At 32.7% G+C, this 20,838-nt stretch overlaps 2 protein-coding genes across 8 annotated transcripts in view; both read left to right on the top strand.

Moving 5' to 3' along the window:
• Positions 1 to 3,647: 3,647 nt before the first annotated feature.
• LOC120347656 (vacuolar protein sorting-associated protein 37B-like) lies at positions 3,648 to 6,157 on the top strand. The gene has a single exon (XM_039417709.2). It carries the CDS (start codon positions 3,728 to 3,730, stop codon positions 4,445 to 4,447), a length of 720 nt encoding a protein of 239 aa, XP_039273643.2. The 5' UTR covers positions 3,648 to 3,727; the 3' UTR covers positions 4,448 to 6,157.
• The window catches only part of LOC120347653 (phosphoinositide 3-kinase adapter protein 1-like), a 34,025-nt gene continuing 19,308 nt past the window's right edge, over positions 6,122 to 20,838 (top strand). Inside the window, exons 1-9 of one of the 7 annotated variants that reach the window (XM_039417704.2) lie at positions 6,233 to 6,260; positions 11,502 to 11,576; positions 12,503 to 12,602; positions 13,648 to 13,780; positions 14,774 to 14,888; positions 16,510 to 16,634; positions 18,469 to 18,619; positions 19,679 to 19,770; positions 20,093 to 20,247. In XM_039417704.2, the coding sequence (XP_039273638.2) occupies positions 6,248 to 6,260; positions 11,502 to 11,576; positions 12,503 to 12,602; positions 13,648 to 13,780; positions 14,774 to 14,888; positions 16,510 to 16,634; positions 18,469 to 18,619; positions 19,679 to 19,770; positions 20,093 to 20,247 (959 nt within the window). In that variant the 5' untranslated portion in view covers positions 6,233 to 6,247. Of the gene's footprint in view, positions 6,261 to 11,307; positions 11,416 to 11,501; positions 11,577 to 12,499; positions 12,603 to 13,647; positions 13,781 to 14,773; positions 14,889 to 16,509; positions 16,635 to 18,468; positions 18,620 to 19,678; positions 19,771 to 20,092; positions 20,248 to 20,838 lie in introns of those variants that run through there. The other 6 variants (XM_039417703.2, XM_039417706.2, XM_039417702.2 and 3 more) reach the window with 6 other exon arrangements.

The raw sequence follows: 20,838 nt of genomic DNA, 5'->3' as shown, positions 1-20,838 counted from the left end.
GCCTACGTACTGACGTAGTTACAGATGAATGCGACAACTCGACTACACGACAACTTTCTGTCTTTTGTATGATAGGCTAGAGTAATAAATTTTCCAACGAAAGTCAACAAGTTTGGAACAGATTACCTTTGAGTTGGAAAGAGATCTTAGCAAATAACCATAATATAGAGGAAAATAGACCTGAAATTTATAGAATTAACTACAAAAAAAAATAAGTAACTTACTAAAAACTACCGTATGAAAATTAGAGAAATTGCTACACGACATGACATTCATGTAGCACAAAAATATAAATTGAATATACCAATTAATTGGATGAATATTTGGAAATGCAAAATACCTAACAAGAATAAAATCTTGAGCTGGAAAATTTCTCATAATGCAGTAATGCTGTAATGGGTTACCAACGGGTGATAAGTTGAAACATTGGTTTAACAATGAAAATGGATTATGTGTATTGTGTAATACTGTAATAGATATGAGGAAACATGTATGCACTTATTTTGTAATTGTGAGTGGATAATCGACTTTTGGGAATGGAGTAACATAGAATGGAATAGGGAGAAAATTATTTCTAATAATTTTCAAAGTGATGCTAAACTGTTAATAACCCATTGTGGAAAGTCAGCCATATGGGAATATAGGAATAAAGTAAAATATGACAGTATGACAATATATATCAGATGCAATGTGATATACGTGCTATTTTAAAATGTAAGATTTTGGGCGTTATTAAATTAATGTCTGATGTTGATAGACAAGATCTTCTCAATGAAGGAATAGTGGATAACCTACTCATAAAGTCTATAATGATTTGAGAATATTTGGTTTACATAGGTGGTAAACATAAGCATAAATTGTTGTATTTTCTATATGATATGTTTATTTGGGTGTCTGATGGATAATTTTTTATGTTACAGTGTTAGAGTTGAATAACAACTTGCATTTACTTGGACAGGAAATAGGAAAATCTTATTAGCATGATAGGTGTTCAAATTTGCTGTCTAATATTTATAAATTTTGCTTTTCCATGCTAATATAAAATAAATTTAATAACATTCACGATGATGACAATTGGGACAACAATCAACTAAATCAATTGGAACTACTAACAATGAATTGCTGATATTGAATATGTAAATGTATGGGTATTGTATATTTAAATTGTAAAATGACTTTTCTTCATTTAAACGGAATTCAAACCATACGATTGTATTCCGATATCAATTACTGTAATCAAAATTGGAAATACACATAAATAATATTAATTCACTTTCATCTGGACAAAAATTTTATGAATAATTAAATTTCATATTGGCACTGGAATTCTATTTGGCAAAAAAAAAAGTGGCGTTTACTCAGATATATGAATGTATCCAGGTCACTTGCTGCAGATTTGCAGATTTTATCGCATTGCTATACTTGTATATAGTATTCATGTATTTCACTATTCCAGCAGTGGTCGGCAAAGTTTTTTTTACCAAATCTGTAAATACTAAAAAAGTTAAATGGAAATGTTTCAAGGCCCAACAATTAGGCTAAAAATTTACCCGCAAGAAACTTGCTAAGGCAGTAAGGGACATCTTGACTAATTTGTTTAGTTGAAATGAAAATAATGTACCGGGTACTAATGTATGAGTATAACAGTATGATGGTTTGATATCGGTACAGTATCGTACCTACAGACCTATATGAACAAAAAACATTTATATCTAATGTTGGATTTATAGAATTTCTGAACTTTTATGTGTATTACTGCAACAATTGAAATTTATTGGAGGCCCACTACAGCACTAGAAAATGCTCGGCGGCCCACGATTCGGCCGTGGTTCATAGCTTGCCGACCACTTAATTACAGTATTATTGTTAGACTTCTGACATTGGTCATTTCAAGCTTTCTGTCATTTGCAAAGAGTACAGTACAGGTTACCGGCACCTTCAGACCTTACTTAGGCATTTACCGGTATGTATCTGCCTTAATACAGATCTCTGTGTTAGTGTTACAGTACTGCAGTACAGCAGTATGTTGGACTATGGCTGTATGGGGCATACCGATATAGCAGTATAGTCTGATAGTCAGATAGTAGCCTACTGTAGTGTATACATGTTTCTGTGTGTTACCTGTATCAGTTTATTTCATATTTCAGTATTTGTTTAAAATATTGGTTCTATATTGTGTATTTATCTATTTTAGTCCTTGGCTGCTTCGCGAAGTATTTATTTTTGGGTCCACTAAGTTTATTGTAGCTCCACAATTGTTGACTACAATAGCTTGCAAGATTCGGCCTGATCGAAAAATGCGTAGCAAAAAAAGACGGCGGTGTGGCGCATCATGTTGAATGATAGAAATCCTGTGAGAATATAAATGCGTCATGTTGAAAGATTGCTAGACTCCTCGCTGACGCAGGTCAGTCACAGCTTCCCCCGCCATAAAGTCCGTGCATCTGAAACATGTAACTGACTAATCGATCAAAAATGATGGTTATTATTAACATTTAAATCGGTGTTAAACCACCAAATCGTAAAAACACTCTCAAAATAAATGACAAAGTATAAAATAATGTTTGGGAGTCAAAGGTCAAACGTCCATTTTTCTCTGATTCATTGTATTTTTATCCAATAAATTTTCGCGGATGTACTGAACTGTATCTGAAGTCGCAAAAACACTCTCAAAATTAATGACAAAGTAGGCCATAAAAATAATGCTAGGGGTCAAATTGCTCTGATTCAACCTATTTTTTATCCAATAATTTTGCGCGGATGTACAGTCTCTGAAGTGAAAGTCAGTTGCACTGAGACACAGTTGTTTTGCACACAGTGATCTCTGATTGCACGCCGGGAATTTTGATTTGCATGGCGGAATTTCTGATTGCACGCTCTATTTCTCGTGCAAAAAGGCCATGGAATCCTGACTGGCACATGACCAAAATTGTGTTTTTTTGCTGAATATTTTCAAATGCTACGGTAAATTATTTTTTCTGTGGTAAATCTGGGGATTATTTTTCTCTGAGGCATCCAAGATCCAATGATGCTGTTTTTAGATTGTGCTTCGTTTTAGTTTATTGCGCATTGTTGGTTTATCTATTTGTTTCGATATGGAGGCCCAGACTGTCTCATTAGGAGGGGTTTGCACTCAATGTTATAACCGTCTTTTAATGTGGAGGCTATTCTTGGAATTCGGGAACTGTGCCATACTGGACCTAATTCAGTCACAATATATGTAAGTTCCAAATTCTAGTACACTTCTATGTCAGTCAATGCAATAGCAAAAATGAGTGATTAACTACTTTGATTAAAATTGCATGATCATCACTTGCTTTGTGGAAACAAAAGATTAATACACAAATATCAATATGCAGGTATACAAAAGTAAAATGACTATGTCAGTATCTCAAAAAGATTAACTTTGGATGAAACTATCCTATTTTCAATAATAACTCGATCATTTATTGTCCATGGGACTACATTTTTTCAATTCCATAATCATGTCTCCCTATATGCATTTTATTGCATTGACTTGCTTAGATTAAAAAGGGTTCCTCATGACAAAGTAGGCCTATATGACACAATGTTTGTTCTTGTTGAATGTTTGGTGTTTGCAAATTTTATGAGCTTAATAAGCTTGATATAAATTCAATTATTTATGTATCACTAATCTTTAATATACTTTAGTTCAGTATATGTAGATCATTTGTAATCAAATAAAAACATTTCCATTAAAAAAGTCATGGATATTGATTATATGGTTCACCTTGAGGATTTGACATTATCTGAGTTGGAAGAAATCATGAATGATGAAGAAAAAATCAATCAGTTTGTTTTGGATGACGACAGATTAAAAAAGATGAATCTTGATAGAGAATTGATCCTGGCTGAAAACCGAAGCCTTGCAGATGCTAATTTGGGTAAAGAGCCAAGACTGCTTCAACTGAAAGCAGATATTGGAGCAAAGTACACTAGATTGAAAGAAACTCATGATAATTTTCAAACTAATCAGGGTAAAATTGCCTCATTATCAAAAGAAGAGAACTTAGATGCACTGCTCGCTATTCTACAAACGAGATCTGCTGAAAGTGAAGAAAAGACAGAGATGATTGCTGAAAAATTTAATTCTAAGGATATTGATATTACAGACTTTATAGCAGAATTCACTAAATTACGCAAAACTGCTCATCTAAGACGAGCAAAAGTAGACAAAATGAGAGAACTTATTTTAGAAAAACGCAGAAACGAAGTTCATAATCCCACCCCATATCCATCTGTACCTAAACCAACACTGAGGGCAAGAAACCAATCAGCTCCAGTGCAAGCTCAGCCAAATAACCCTACTTCATATCCACCTTATCCCAGCTATGGACAACATGGTGTCCCTAATTCAACCTTCCCATCACAGCCACCCCAACCATATCCTCCTGCTCCACAAAACTATCCGGCATATTCATGGTAAACCACTTTGGGCTGTCAACTTCGCACTTATTGTTATTTTCTTTCACTTTTTGCAATCAATATCGTACACAGTCAATTTATAATATGACTTTTTTGATAGAGCATTTACTACAATTTACAACCAATTTTTCTTCCATTGCCATTAAATTGGATTTTTGAAAGGAAACGCATCCCAAAATAGTAACAAAAAAACCTAATTCTTCAAAGCAATCTTTAAATATGTTCTTATATAATGTAGGTGTGCCAGTGCCAGTTATATTGAAATAATTTTATGTACAGTATTTGAAAGATTTTTTGGAAGTAGTTATTGTCGTCGCGTTTAAATAATTTGACATTGGCTTATCATATTAAATTTGTGTGGTCGTTTTGACTTGGTTCTCTTTTCTAAGATGTTGGCAAATATTCTGTAAAGTAAAAAGATTTTGTTAGTTTCGTGAACGGAAAACTCAATACTAAGCATTGTAACACATCACAGCACACAGTCAAAAGTTATCATTTGGCCCCATTACTATGGTGGTACTGGAATATATGGGCCTATGCCTATCTAATTTTTGCCAGACAATGAGTATGATAATATTGTGCCAAGGGTAATATACGGTACTAACTTAACAAGCAGTCGGTATTTTACGTTACAATAATATACCATCTGATGTAATCCATGCTATGAATCATTTGTGAAAAAATAAGTAAATCAAGTTCGTCATTGCAAGTTTATATAGTTATTTATGATGAACAATGGAATATTATGGTCTGTCTTTTGAATTATTTGCCTTTTGTTTAGCAATTGAGTATTTTCCTGACATGGGTTCATAATTTATATCTGCATGGTGTCACCATTAATATCAGTTCAAATACCATTTTTAGTCAGGAGAGTAATTTTTGAATATTTGGGATTTTGAGTATTACTCATGGTTTGATTAGCAGTGGAAGTGGCCATGTAGCCTATTTTGCAATAAACTTTGGGAAACCCATGGTGATTCCTATGTTAAAACATACTTAGTTAGACGGAAATAATTTGTTACAAATTGGAGTTTTTTTGGGAATTACCGTAGTCATTGATTGCCGTGTTTAATGTTATCTTTGGCCACTTATAATAAATTTGTGTGATTGTTTTGACTTGGTTTTCTTTCCAAGTTGTTGGCAAATATTTTTTTTTTGTTAGTTCCTGGGGCAAAAAAGATGACAACTGAACACAAAACATTGGAACACATTCGGTCATTTAGCCTCATTAGCTGGAAGTTCATTTCAGCTAAATTGTAAATGGTTTCAAAGCGTGTCTGTTCATGGAGCGTGTACAGCTTTGGAATATACCATAATCAAATGACTCAAAAATTTTCAATAGGGACCAAGAGTTGATTTATATCTTGCTTTATTGACTAAGGTTATTTCCAACTTGAGTAATGGCTTCAAATAATACCATATGCCACAAAAAGATATAATTTCTTTTTTTTTGTGTTTAGTGCTGATCGTTTTTTTGATTTTTACAAGCCCGTATGAGTATGAAAAACTTGATGCTACTATCAATGGATTATGATTAGCTGCAAATGATAATTTCAAACATAATTATTAAGAATAATAATACTGTATTTGCATGTCCTGTTTTTTATTTAATTCGCTCCTCTATTGTATTAAAAAGTGATTTTGGATAACATTAAGTTCATTATATGTACTATATTATCATTTTGCTTATATTTTTGTGCTTATATTTCAGTCGCCTTATCTAATGTAGGTATGTATTTCCTAATAACTCTATTGTAGCAGTTTGTATTTTGATTGATTTGAAGAAACTGTGAAGATCATCATGGCCAAAAAGGGTGAGTTATTTTGGTAATCGTCTTTATTGTGACTTTGTTGAGTACCTTTTCGGAAGAGATTCTGTAAAACCTTGCAAGGTGGATGACCTTTTCACCAATTTTTGTTTCAATTTCATTGGTTCATCACACACACACTCTCTCAGGTAGGTTGAGAGTTCGGTTACATGGGCAATGAAACGATTTCTCCAAAGGATGATTTTACTTACTCATAACTTAATGGTGCTCTCTCCATATCCATTTCATGACTTGGAAAACTTTGTTTTATATTACTCCAAAATTGAAGAGTTTCAGGTACTCCCGTAGTATGCGTACTAAGGTGGCGGACACCGGAACGTAGTATATGTACCAGGTTAGGGTGAGGCCATAATTTCAGGTACAAATACTACAGCAGTCACTTGGCTAGTCTCAGAACTAAAATAAGGAAACTTGAAATAAAATGATTGCCTAACCCTAACCTGGTACACATACTACGTTCCTGTGTCCACCATCTTGGTTCACATACTACGGGAGTACGGATTTCATGTAGACAAGGCTACTCTTTTTCCTGTTCTATTTCAATTTGTTGGTAAATTATCATTCTCTTCCCATGGCAAGGCATATTCTAATCTTTGCGTGACTGGTATGCGAATACTATATCCATGGTTGTTATATTAATATAAGATCTCATTGGAGATAGTAAAATTAAATCAGGCTTACTGATAATGCCAGTGTATGTTTTACAATTAAGAAGTATGTCAATTGATAGCGATATTGATAGCAGTTTAAAGCAGTAAAATCAGAATAGAGAACAGTATATTCTGAAATATTTGTATTTCTGAATATAATATGGTTATTGAGTATTGACTTTGAGTTTGTTGGATGAGTGGCAATACTGGCAATGATATTTATTTGAAATTAACATGCCTCGGATATAAATACTTTTTGTTTCTGGTCTACTTGGATACAATTTAACCAGGGACTAATAAAGAAAAGCATTGTCACTTTTTCAATAGGTCGAGTATTTTTTTGTACTTCACTCCTTCTTAAATTTTGCAATTTTATTTCATTTATCATCATCATTATTATTCAGCTTGTCTTTTTCACTTGCTAGAATTCAAATCCAAATTTGTGTATAAAATATGAAGAAATGAAAATCAACATCTTGTTGAAATCAATATTTATTGCTTTTTTTCTGGAAATGTCTATCTATTTCCTATTTTTTTTTCTTTTATCAAGATTATGGTTATACATTAACATACCATCAAGATTAAAATAAATAGAAATCAAATTTTATACTTATTTGTCTACCCTATATTATATATCTACACCTTGAAGTGTTTTTATTCTTTCTCCACTGCCAATGTAACACGAAATACCTGACATAGACTTTCTATTGGATTTATTATTGAAATATAGCTATCACAAAACAAGCATTAGTAAGATAGTTTTAAAGAATGGTAAATTGTTTGGTACAGGAATCTCATTAAACTGAAATATGTTTTTTGTCAGGGTAGTAAGTTAATTAATTGCAGATGATTCTAGTAGTTGGATCTGTTATGTGCTTCACGTATTATTGAGATTTTAGTATTGGAGCAATGTACTCAAGTGTTAGAAACTGAGTTAGATTGTGTTGTGTGAAATATCACCAGACTTTTCATAGTTTTACATGATTGCACTGGGTCATGTATTCACAAATACATGTTATTAAGTACAAGTTCTCTGCCAAACGAATAAACCTCATTAATACCAGCTCTTCCGTCTTTTTGGTATGACCATTTAAAATTTTTCTATTACTAATAATTAACTGTGTCATAACTCATAATTGACCGCAGTTAACTGTGTCCGACTAGACAACAGCAACCTCTTACACATTGCAAAATCGCTATGGGGATTTTTCAGCAACTGGAATAGACATCTTGGGGGCTGAAATCATATATCTTTTTCAGAATCGAACCTCAACAACTTTGTCAGATGCCATTCGTTTCATAATAACACATTACTTGACAATTGATGATATTTTTTTCAACCTTTTCACGGACCCATAGACCAGGTCCAATCAACAAACAAAGCTTGGTTTGATTCCAAACTTGTGACATATAAAAGATGCCTAAATTCTGTATAATAATGTTTATTGAAAACCCATCTGTTTTCACTTAGGTTTATGAAAGACTTACATTGTTTTAATTTTGTTGTATTTCGAAATAATTATTAACCAATGGTGGACAAAATGCCTTGGACGTGCTCTCACTTCTTGCAACCATCGTTTAAAAAATTGGCAAGTAAGAGGTGTGATTGTGAGATTGATGCTTTATTGGCCATCCCAGAGATTAACAGATGATCCATGTGATGGATGTTTCCCTGGGCACCGATTTATCCTTGTTTATTTCCGCAGCAAGTAAAAATCAGCAATAAGTTAACAATGACATAACAATTATAATTTATGCCACCGCTCAAACACTTTATTCGCTCAGACAGATATACAAGCGTGATTGTGAACATTGCCTCTTTTTGATAGTTTTGCGTTGCGTGTTATTCGTCAGTTTTAGTTGGGTTTTCAAAAATAGTTGTAAATCAAATAACCTACGATAATCGTCATTATGTCTTCCTATGACCTTTAGTTTAGTTACGATAATCAAAAATCGATGCCGCAAACGCTGTGATTAGCTATCAGTACCTATAAGCGGCACATGGTGTATTGTTTTGGATAAAAACTTTAGTTTTAAACATGAGAGCCAGTTTGGAAGCACCAACTCTCTGAAACACCATCAAAATCAGTGTTGACAATTTTGCAATGATCAAGTATAAGGAGAAACTTTCAGAGGTCAAGGGTCGGGGGAAACGGCCGTAAGTTGTAGCCAATACATTTTGATTCAATATTTTTGAAAATCAAATATAAATGAGACGTAACAGAAAACATGTAGAAGTAGGAGTAAAGTTTATGTTCAATAAAGTTTGATGTTGGTCAAGCAGGAAAAATTTGCAGACTTTTGCATTATTGTCTATTTTTCTCAATTCTTTGAAAATAGGTTACCTTGTATAGCAATAAGTTTGCACACTTTTTCACAATTTTACATGTATTTTGAATTATTCCTTATAAGAAGTTGCAATATACAATAACAAAGGGACGGACCGTAAATAATTTTAATCCATTAGGACAGGGGTCCGCGACCTACGGAGAACTATAATACGGCCCGCGACGCTTCACTAAATTATAGTAACAAAACATCCGTTTTGACGAATATATTCTTTAGACTAAATTATATTATAACCTAACAACTATATATTTCACAATTACTCGTTTAATGAGCATATAATGTAATTATAATTAAGCAAATGGCAACAAAACGCAGGAAAGTTGATGCTAAGTGCAAAGGGTTTAATGGCGCTGAAAATATTCAAATGAAATTTTATGAGATGCAATGAGGAAATAAATCTATATTCTATTCGAGAAATGTATCACTGCTTGATTTGATTATAAAAAGTATCATCCGTTCGGTTTTTCAACTTTCTAAAAATATGCGCGGCCTGCCAATGACTTGCAACCTTAATTTGGGCCCGCGAGCGACAAAAGGTTGCCGACCCTTGCATTAGGATATTCATTTAGTTTTGAACAATCCCAATTTTTGAGTCAAATCTGTGTATTTCTTAAAAAACGGATTGAAATTGCTAGTCTTGTTTGGAGTTTAGAGATTGAACATTTGACACATTTTCACTTGGCCTAAAATCTAAAAGACCAATGATTTCTGATTCCCAAATCTTTTCTCATACTTTTCCCCCTTTTGCCTATTTTGGATAACTTTATTCCTCCTCCACTATGCGTAAAAACTTTATTTTCGTTTTTTGTTCAATCTTTAGAGAATCCTTATCTAGTGTTGCACACAAGACACAACTCACACATTGACTGTCTGTAGATATGTGCGTTATTACAACAATATTTTAAACTAAACTACGCTATTAATGAAACTGCACCCAATACAATGTAATGTTTATGTATTTCCCCCGAAAACAGCAGGTGGGAAACACTGTTCTACATGATAATTAACATTTTTCTGAAGAAACAAATAATAGATTGCAGAAAAATGATACACATTCAATCATGATTTGACCCTAAAACCACCCGGGCTGCGCCACTGATATAAGTTATATATATATATATAATATGATGCAATTTACACATCTTCTAAGGTTACCAAAACAAGTTATTAGAGTCATTTTTATCTATCAAACGTTTGATGGCATCTGTTGTCAGTTGCCAATAATGTATAATAGAATAAATATAAAATGGGTGACGTATGCTTTACATTGTTCTAGTTCCTTGTATAAGATTATTATTAAGCGCAGGCTTTACATTGCTCTAGTTTCTTTTATATGATTAATATTAATTTAACTCAGGGTATTTACATATTATCTATGGCCGATTTGACCTTGTGCATATCCTTTTTCAACCAAGTTTATGACTGCTTGGCACTAGTAGAAGAGTAGAACAATGAAATAAACTATCTGGCTTATGCGTCACATCCATAACTCATTGTGTGGGCTGTGTTCCAAGATGTTGATATCTTGTCAGTAATACTCTGAATCAGTCCATAGACGCCTTTATATATTGAGCCGTGACTTTGTTGGGTATAGTAATATTATAGTTTGCTATGCTGTCTGTAGAATTCAACATATTTTTTCCAGACTTTGTCTTGTTGTTGTATGTTGCATAAATCCTAATAATCATGCTTGATAATGAGCTTTAGATTTATGATATGAATTAAAAAAATTATTGCTTTTAATGTTATTAATAACATTTGTAGGAAAGAAAACGTTTTGAAATAGATGGCTTAAGATGTAGCAACATGATGTCAGTAAATGTGGATATCATTTTAAATATCGTTGAAGCTAGTGAAATAGTAAAGTTTCAGTGCTTTTGAATTACTATCATTCAAGAAAATATATGATAATATATAATTGAGGAAAACTAATAGCCTATTGAACATTTTATCTTATCTCATCTACGTTATGTAAATCAATCAATAATTAAACTTTATTGATTTGGGATACTGAAATTTATATTTTGTGTACCAGAATATTTTATCGATTTAATCTTGGTATTTTTAACTTATTTCTTTTGTATAATTTTTGTGATTCGTGAAACTGAAAATGAGGAATTCTGGTATGTCGAGTATGAAAGGTATGATTTTTTAAGATTATTTTTAAGGGGCGTAAGAATCAGCTTTTTAAAACTTTTGTATTGTCATTTTTTAATTCCTGGCACAGCTCGCCTGAGAAGTCAGATAGTGACTGTCCAAGAAAGAATGAAAAGGACTGCTAGGCTTATAAGGAGAAGAAACTGTGAGTGGAGTTTGTTTTGTCAGAACACTTTAGGAACTACTTTAGTGCACTGTTACTATTGACAATTTGCATACCATAGTTGTAAATTTGTAATCATCCATCCGGAAGCCAGTCTTGATGACTTTTGGCTTTTTCTTCTTTTTCATTCTATCTTTTACTCTGGAGTGTTCTATCTTTATCTTTTTCTTGTTTGGTTTTGTAGTGAATAGATGAATTAAATGCTCTTCAACTTGATTTGTTACTAATTTGAATTTACATTTAAATCACTTCATTTTATTTATGAATCGAGGTTGTATTCTAATATCCTGTAAATACAATACACAAGTACCATAAGAAACAATCTGGGAACTTTGATTCTGAATAGTATATATTGTATGCTTTTTTTTTATAAAATAAGCCTCAATTTTCAACTGCGCTCTAGTAGGATAACCCATGCGTAAATGTAAAAGGGTCATCTGTATGGATAGTGAAATAAAAATATATTCATTATAAAAAATAGAAATAACATTCAACTACTTGATTTCAAAAATTTGATACTGGAAGATTTATGACGAAATGTGATGTTTATTTGCTAACATTTAAATATAGTTGGACTGTTGGACGGAACGTTATTAAATAAAGTATAGTTAAAAAGTTTACTATGTGTCGTGATTATGAATATGCTAATTCAATGTTCCTCCAGGGTGGAAGTGCCTTCTACATAAAGACTGCTTTAAATAAACACGTCTAGCACTGCACTGTTCGTCCCATTGGCTTTGTCCACACATTCTTTTCCATGTGTAGAGATATGAGTAACTGTTCTGTGTCTTTGTTTCTGAAAGTTATAAAGTGTTCAATTGCATTGTTGGACACAGTATTTTATAATTTTAGCATCGCTGAATTCTCATTTTTTGAAAATCGTAACCCAACTACATTTTACTTAGCAGGCACAAATCTGGCAATTCTTTATGGACCAGGAGATATTGGCGAACAATGGTGTAATTTCATCAATCATATGTTCACAGAAGATTTACCTGAAGAATACAGGTAGAAATTTTTTAATACAATATTGAATTAAAACTTTGGCCATTTGAGCAGGATTGTCCCTCGGCCAATGTAGGGCTGTTTTGGAATTTTGGGAAAGAACATTATAACAGGAGCATTTATAGAGATTATTTTTTATTACCGTATTTTTAAAGCATTAGACATTGTTCATCTTAAATCAGATATATTTTTCTAGTAAAAAACTATAAATATTTAAAGAATATTTTCTTTTTCATCACTGTTTCATGCTTCTGTGTAAAAGCAATTTTATTGCTGTAAAACTACTACAATTTTGTTACATATTTTACTTTTAATATTTTAATGCAAGCTGGTTGAATCTTTCCTTGTTACCAATTCCCATTACCTGGTATCGTTATGTAAATCATAGCTGAATGACTAACTAATGTCAAGTTACCACTCATAACATTGAGAATATATATTTGTTTTGTCTAAGTGGATCTGTTTTATAATCTTTAATAATCCTCAAGCGGAAAATTCTCATATATAAATATGATTATGACTAGTGGAAAATTGGACAATAATTATTACCAATATTTTCATGTCAACGGGTATATTTTGCATCTTCTTGGCTTGTACTTGTAATTGAATATTTACAATGATAAAGGAATTAGATTGTATTTATCTGAACCATGGGTATAGCAAATGAAATAAATATTTAAATCTGATCAAAACTAATTATATTTGGCACTTTAATTCTGTGATCTTAAGAATTATTAACAATAGATTCATTGAAAATTTTTGAGCTATGTTTAACCGCTTAACAACCTAAGGTAAATTCTCTTTGACTTCTATGTATGCTTTGTTGAACATGACACAATTTAGAAAATATATTGCTTATTTCATATATGAAACTATTATTTCAGAACTATCTTGGAATAGAAATTAAAAAATCAGAATAAGTTATTTTTTCCATGAGATAAGGTTGTTATCATTTAATCAAACATATTATAATACCAGATATTATACTTTCAATTGCTTTATGATGGTAAATACCGGCATATCAGATATCTATTCTTTCTTTTTTCAGGGATATGAACCTGGATTTTGTCGAAGAAAGCATAACAAATTTGGGAGAGGATGATGTATGCAACATAAATAACTGTGAATATAAAATGCTTTTACTTGACGCAGAAGCTCTCAAAGTATTAAAAGATGAACAGGTAAATTACCAAACTTCATTTTGAGGAATTATCTCTATCCCAATAGTATTGAAAACAATGAATTTTGAAAGAATCTCACGTGGGAAATGGTTTTTATTTTGGTGAATAATAATTATTTTAATTTGATTTTGTTCAGTAGGGCATGATTTAAAATATTTTGTTAGATATTGTTACCTATCTATGAAATATTTTCATCTTCCTGTTTTCAATGTATTTGATTTGGTCATGTTTTTTTTTATGACAAAATCTCAAAAACGTAGTTTCGTAGAATAATTTTATTATAGATGCCAATCAAAATTATTTCAAATTTACTCATTTGCTACTGTTGACCTCTTCGTTTGTGTTATGACTCAAAATTAATCTTATTTTTATCCCTATTGCATTTATATAATCTCTTGCCATTTCCTTGTATATGACGTAAGTGCTCATTGTACACTGTGATACATTCATTTAAAGTTTATGACACTTTCTTTATCACTTGTGAAATAAATATGAACTCATGTTTGATCTATGATTGAGGCTACCTGTAGGCCAGTTAAAAATCTTACAAATGTTTATTTTCGATATTTCTTGATTTTAAATATAATTAATAAGAATATTTTGATTATTATTAAATTACGGTATGATTTTGATTAATTGGAATATCTCCTTTTGGACTATTGCTTTTCTTACATGTTTAAGCCTGTTTATCAGAGTATATACACTTTATATTGTTAATCTATAAATAACATTTCTGAGAACATTTCTGAAAGACAGTGAATAATGTACTAGCATTGTGTTGTGACCATAATAGCTATCAAACAATATTCTTATCATATTCATGGGTTGGGAAATTTGGAGTATTTTTAGTTACTACAACTCACTATAGTTGATTAACTTCCTATGAACAAAATACAATTAGTTTGCATACTTGAATCATGTGTTAGGGTATCACTTTCATACTGCTGACATGCTTTGAATTTGTTCATGGTCGGTTTTATTGTTATTTTTCAGTCAACCTTCAGAAAATGTGAATTGATGGAAACACAGCAAGAACAAGTCATTGTTCTTCTACTTGGAAGTGAAGATGATCTCACATTCATTCATAATGCCAGAGCTACTTTAGCATGTCAGTAGATTTCATATAAAGAAATGTTCTTGATATAAAATTATAGAGAATATTTTTGATCGAAGTGTGGCATCCAGTCAAAATTTTTTTTTTATACTCTATTTTTTGCATTTACTAGAGCAGGGATGGCGAACCTTTTTCAATGAATGGGTCAAAAACTATATTTTTATCGCGGAACAGAAGAGAGTGGGTCACAGATATTTAATCCACGTTTGTATCTATAAGAAAGTTCTGAAACAAATCTTATAAGCTGGTGTTGGTCTAGTTTTGGGCTTTACTTATGCAGCACTTCTATCAGGGACTTTTTATGGCACTCGGTTTTATGATATTATGTTATTTATCATAAAATGCTAAGTAGCATCTAGTTCTCGTATAACCCCTAAAACAGGCTGCAGATGCACTTCCAAAAAAGACAGGCGTTGCGAGAAATGAACAGATCAATTTCATTGTTATGTCATAAATGATGTCAGGCCCAATAGCTGAATAACGGTACACAGCGGTGCATACATGCGTACAAGATTAGAGTTTTTGAAAATTACCATACCGGCCCAAAAATCAACATTTTGAATATGAGCGATCGCAGCCCTCCCTGACTGTCCAACTGACGGTACATTATAATAGTTTAGTTATTGTTAGATTAATTTAAGGCCAGTTTTATCAATTTTTATCACTGATATGTTAGCATTTTTATTTTATTCGTGCCTTCGCTTGGCGGGTCACAAAGAAAACGCGGTGGGTCAGTGGTTCGCCATCCCTGTACTAGAGTGATTATCTCAAAATCGTAGCCAGTAGCTACATGAAGTTTTGTTCGATACTTTTGAATTCATAAGTGCCTACCTACCTATCGAAGATATCTATCAGGAACATACCTATGATTTGGCTTAGTTGCCATTCATAACTTGGTACCAGTACTCCTTAATATTTTTAAAAAATTAATCAATGTGTGGCATCCAGTCTGAAATTTTTTTTATACCCCATTTTTTGCATTTACTAGAGTGATTATCTCAAAATGGTAACCATGTGAAGTTTTTTTCAATAGTTTTGAATTCATAAGTACCTACCTACATATCGAATATATCTATCAGGAACATACCTATGATTTGGCCTAGTTGCCATTCATAACTTGGTACTAGTACACATTAATATTGTCAAAAGATTCCAAAGTCAAATTTCTGATGCGGCATTACATGTCATTAGGTTGAGCTCCAACGAGCTATTATTTATCAGTAGCATGTTAGCAAATTCTCCCATGATTACCAATACAATGAACAATAAGACATGCAGGTTGAAGACTGAAGTACTTTATAGTATCCCTTGCACAAAAAGAACTTCAGCTCATTTCATTGGATTATCATTCTAAAATGTCGATACCATAGATGTACCGTTGGCCCCACAGGTGTAATAATTATCATTAAATGAAGTATAATAAAACCAACCTGGTTGAGATATTATATTGATTTTTGGCTTCATAACAAAATTGGTATTGTAACAGGACTCTATAAACATTTTGTGTTGTAACTCAGATGCTTTTAAAATTGAATTATCATTCATAGAATGTTGTTTGAAGTAGCCTGCTGTCTTTTAATTTAACTTTGGGAAAAAAATATTTATTTTTTCACAGTGCTGAAAGAGAACGAAGCATATAATATCATTCAAGCAAAGAATTCAGAGCAAATCTTCACAGAAATCATGACAATTTTATCACCACTGTATGTTGTTCCACATCCGAATATTTTGAGTTCAGAAGTAAGAATCGTTGTTCATGAAAAATGCTTGATTTATTCAAATTATGTGTTCATTAATTTAATTCAGACGTATAGGCCTACCATTGATATGATAGGATTTTTCATATGTTTTCGAGGGAGAGGAGGGATGATGGCTCATTAATGATCATATTGCGAATCACAGCCTCTCGTCCAGTTGCCAGTCCATGTCGGGTATAAAAATAGTTAACCAGTTGTTTCAGATGCATTGGCTTGATTTTTGAGAAGGCGTAATCGGCCCACAGTGTGTGAACCGTCCTTCGACTGCAGTCCGCTAACACATTCTTATCTTTCACAGTATGTGAACCTACAAATCCACGCAGAGGTGCGATAACATTCGTATTCTTAACGCTGATCATGGTATGCCAACAACTTACAATATATAACTCCAGCATGTTCCATCTATGTATAATAGAAAACTAAAATTGGACCTTGCTGTAGCTTTTGGTTAATGTATCATTACCTATTCGGATTGATTATGGAAGTCATTTGTTTTATATGCTTGCTCTGAGCAAGGCTTTGGGCAAGCAAACACTTGATTCAGGAAATACAATTTGCTTGGGAGGACTGGAATATTTCCGGCTTAAAATAAGATATTCTTTGTTGAACTGGGGTTAAATGTGAAGAACTATTCCTACATACAATGACAATACAGTTTGTGGATAATAACCACCATGCCATTAATTGTTTTCTCTTTAATGCGGCAGTTGTTCTTAAATTGTGCACCGCAAGATAATTTTGAGCATTATGTCGTGAAATATCACTCTTATTTCCTCAAGAATTATTCTAATCTGCCCACATTTGAATACAGAATTATTAATATTAATGATGAGAGTGAAATATGACTGACGGTACCTGCCACATTAAGGTCGATTATAATCACAAAAAACAAACTTACTTATAGTGTTAATTTAATGGTGCCGACATGTGCGACAAAATCTTGTCATAACTTAATGTTTATAAAGTCAAATTTTCTTTTCATAACATCAGCTGGTAATACAGAAAGTAAATGGGCTACGATTTTGTGACTTTGAAAAGTTGGGGAACCTTGGCGTCTTGGTGCATCGTGTTAAGCGTTTGGTATACGTTCGCCTCACACCTCTGATTACCCTGCGTGGGTTTGTAGATTCGCATTCTGCGGGAGATAATATGTGCGAGATTATAGCTGGACTCCTCGCCACTGTAGGGTGGTTCACGTAACCGCTGGTCGGTTAAGCCTTCCTCCACCATTAAGTCCATGCATCTGAAACAAATAACTGGCTGACCATTCCATGCCCATAATCCCATATTCAACATACTATACACTGCCAATTTACTTTTCTGCACTATATGACAGTGGTGTTCTTTTAAACCTGGATGTTGGTTGATTCCCACTCGAAAGTGCAAAATTTGAAAAAACTGTTTTAAGAAAAAGAGAAAAACAAATATTCTTGATTTTTAAACCCCTCCAATTTAATTGAAATACTTCAGAGAATATTACTTCGAAATTTGATTAAAAAACTCGCTCAATTTAAAGGCATTTGTTACTTTTTAAAAATTTCAACATTTGTCATTTTGTTTTGAAACTCTTATATCGTACTGCAATTCTCATGAGTTCTTAAATCCAGTTTTCAAGCTCTTATTTATCCCCCTAACAAGAAAAACAGGACAATTTTACAGTAATAATAGTTCATTATAAAAATTGAATAAGTTTATACAGTAGCAAGATAGGCAGCAATATTTACACAATATTGCTTAATCAAGTATAGCTTTCAACATGAAAGTGATTTATTGGTTCAGTTCAACAGTAAACAATCTCATACTTTTATATTTGCTAGGATAGAGAACAACATTTGACGCTGCTCAGTAACAAACCTTTTCCTACTCATCATTTTGTTCAATACATCATTGAATTTTCATTGGGAAAAAATACGAAGGAGATGGAAGCATCATTATTCAACCCTTATACCTTGCTGGTTCAAAATATAAGTATGTGCATTCAACAGTATATCAAACATAAACAGTTTGCTAATTAGGTCCTAAGATGCATGTTACTAGCACTTTAATATTGGAAGATTTAAAAAAAAAAAAACCGGGCTGTTGTTTTGGAAAAAATTATGCCACACTGACATGACTTGACTCCTGGTTGATAAATATGTTGTGTCTCAGTTGAAGTATCTTTCCACCTCTGAACTCAGAGAAAACTTGGCATATGCCAGCCTGCTTTAATTGTCTGCAAAGAATGATTACCCAACTTAAATTGTTTTTGAGATTCATCCTGAAATGTGGCCTTTGGTTAACACCATTATAGTAAGTCAGAAAATTTGACTGAAGGAGAAGAATTCCGATTCTGAAGAATTCAAATCCTCATTCTCGAGAGTTCGAAAACGCATCTCCAGCTCTTAATTCAATGTCGCTATAATGAAGCCTGGAACCACAGTCTAAGAAATGCCATATATTTTTCTCACTTTCTGGGGAGGTTTCCATTCATCGGTTATCTCATAATGTTTTTTAAAACCTGAAACATATTGGGTGAAGACATTCTAAGTTCTGGGTAACAGAATTGTGTTATGGGTGTATTGTATTCAATTATGCGGATTGCATTAAAAAATTTGCTTATTCCACTAATGAAATTGATCATTTATTATCGTATATTATATGAATGCCAGATTGTTACATATATAACTCAATTTGGAATAAAATAGATGTTCCATATTCAAAAATTTTGTTTGAGAATATATTGGGAAAAGTATGGTAGATTATTCTATTAGTATTTTGGAATAGTATTATTTAGATTTGATATATAGTTGCAGAACCGCATTTATACTTTCTTTTTGTTTGGTATTTTGCACAATCTCTATTCCTGGATATACCAGTCATACCTTAGAGCTACCAATGACGAGAATCTTTCCTATAGGTCATAAATATGTAACAAACATCCTAATGGAGATGCTCAAACAAGATTTGAATTTGGCCTGCTGTCCGTCTATATCAAGACTTCTAATCGTGCTGTTTATTAATTTTTGTACATTCTTTTCTATATTTAAGCTCATCCACCAGGACTTGTCACCGTGAAGATTTTCTGCGTTGTTCATAATCCTCACACGCCTAACGATATTACTGATGTATCGAGGACACAGGTATTATATTGTAACTGATTGTACTGCTGATTCAAAGAGAATAAGAGCAATACACTTCAGCTTTTTTAACATCTGAGTGAAGCATTCGAAAACAGGCCGCGTTTCGAAACAATATGCTTATTTAGTATAATTATTCTCTTGTACAATGGGTTCTTACAGGGAAACACTGAGAATTTTGATTTTATGTAAAGATCTACTTAATTTAAAATAAATAGTTTTGATGTGTTTATACACAAGAATTATACATGAGTCCTGAATTTAATTTTTGTATCAAATAATGAATCTGAATTTTATTCAAACATCATGTTATATTTTATGTCAGATGGGGGAAGATTTGCATGTCTGGTTTCAATCGGATTCTGATAAAGTTTATTCGATTCTTGATTCGCAAGCAAATCCGATAGCATTCCTCTGCCAAGCTATGCATGTCTCAGAACGTAGAGATCCAGGAAGAACACCAGAAGGCATGATTGACAAGTAAGTGATGTCAAAATTGTACTTAACTATGGCGCCAGAAAGCAGGAGTGTGGAATAATTCATATCACACTCTAAATTCCGATCCATATAAAAGACAACTCTAATTCTTAGTTTAAAGAAATTTTGACTTCTACTTCAGGTTTAGGAGCAGGGTTTGGCAAGGTTTTTGGACCAGGGATAAAAAATTTGCCCACCGAGACCGGCGGGCAATGTGAGTGTGACGTAATTAGCTAAAACATCTAATATTGTTTTAGTTTGGTTGGGGCAACATCAGGCGGACCAGAATAAATTACCCAACAGGCCGGATTCGGCCTCCTGGTCTAGTACAGGTTTCTTCTTTTTTTCAACGTTAGTTGAATTAATGTTCTCTAGGATCAGGAGTAAAATGAATTAAAACTTTAAACCAGCCACTTGAGTGTGGAAAAGAGCTGTTTGGACTGATTCAAAAAAAAAATGGCTCTCTACTGTAACCAAGTGGTTGCCAGTTTTAATATTTGATGCTGTCACTATAGCAGGCGGTAAATAATTCAGACTAAAAATGCTATTAAGCTCGTGTGAGGAATTATTGTATCAACAATTTTTTTCTGTATC

This window comes from Styela clava, chromosome 11, assembly GCF_964204865.1.
Source record: "Styela clava chromosome 11, kaStyClav1.hap1.2, whole genome shotgun sequence".
Classification (NCBI taxonomy): Eukaryota; Metazoa; Chordata; class Ascidiacea; order Stolidobranchia; family Styelidae; genus Styela; species Styela clava.
The sequence above is the reverse complement of the archived record's forward strand: the minus strand, read 5'-3'. Positions and strand labels throughout refer to the sequence as shown.

Bases quoted from the DNA above. Each gene is read 5' to 3' on its own strand.
- LOC120347656 (XM_039417709.2), top strand. From the start codon at position 3,728: ATGGATATTGATTATATGGTTCACCTTGAGGATTTGACATTATCTGAG.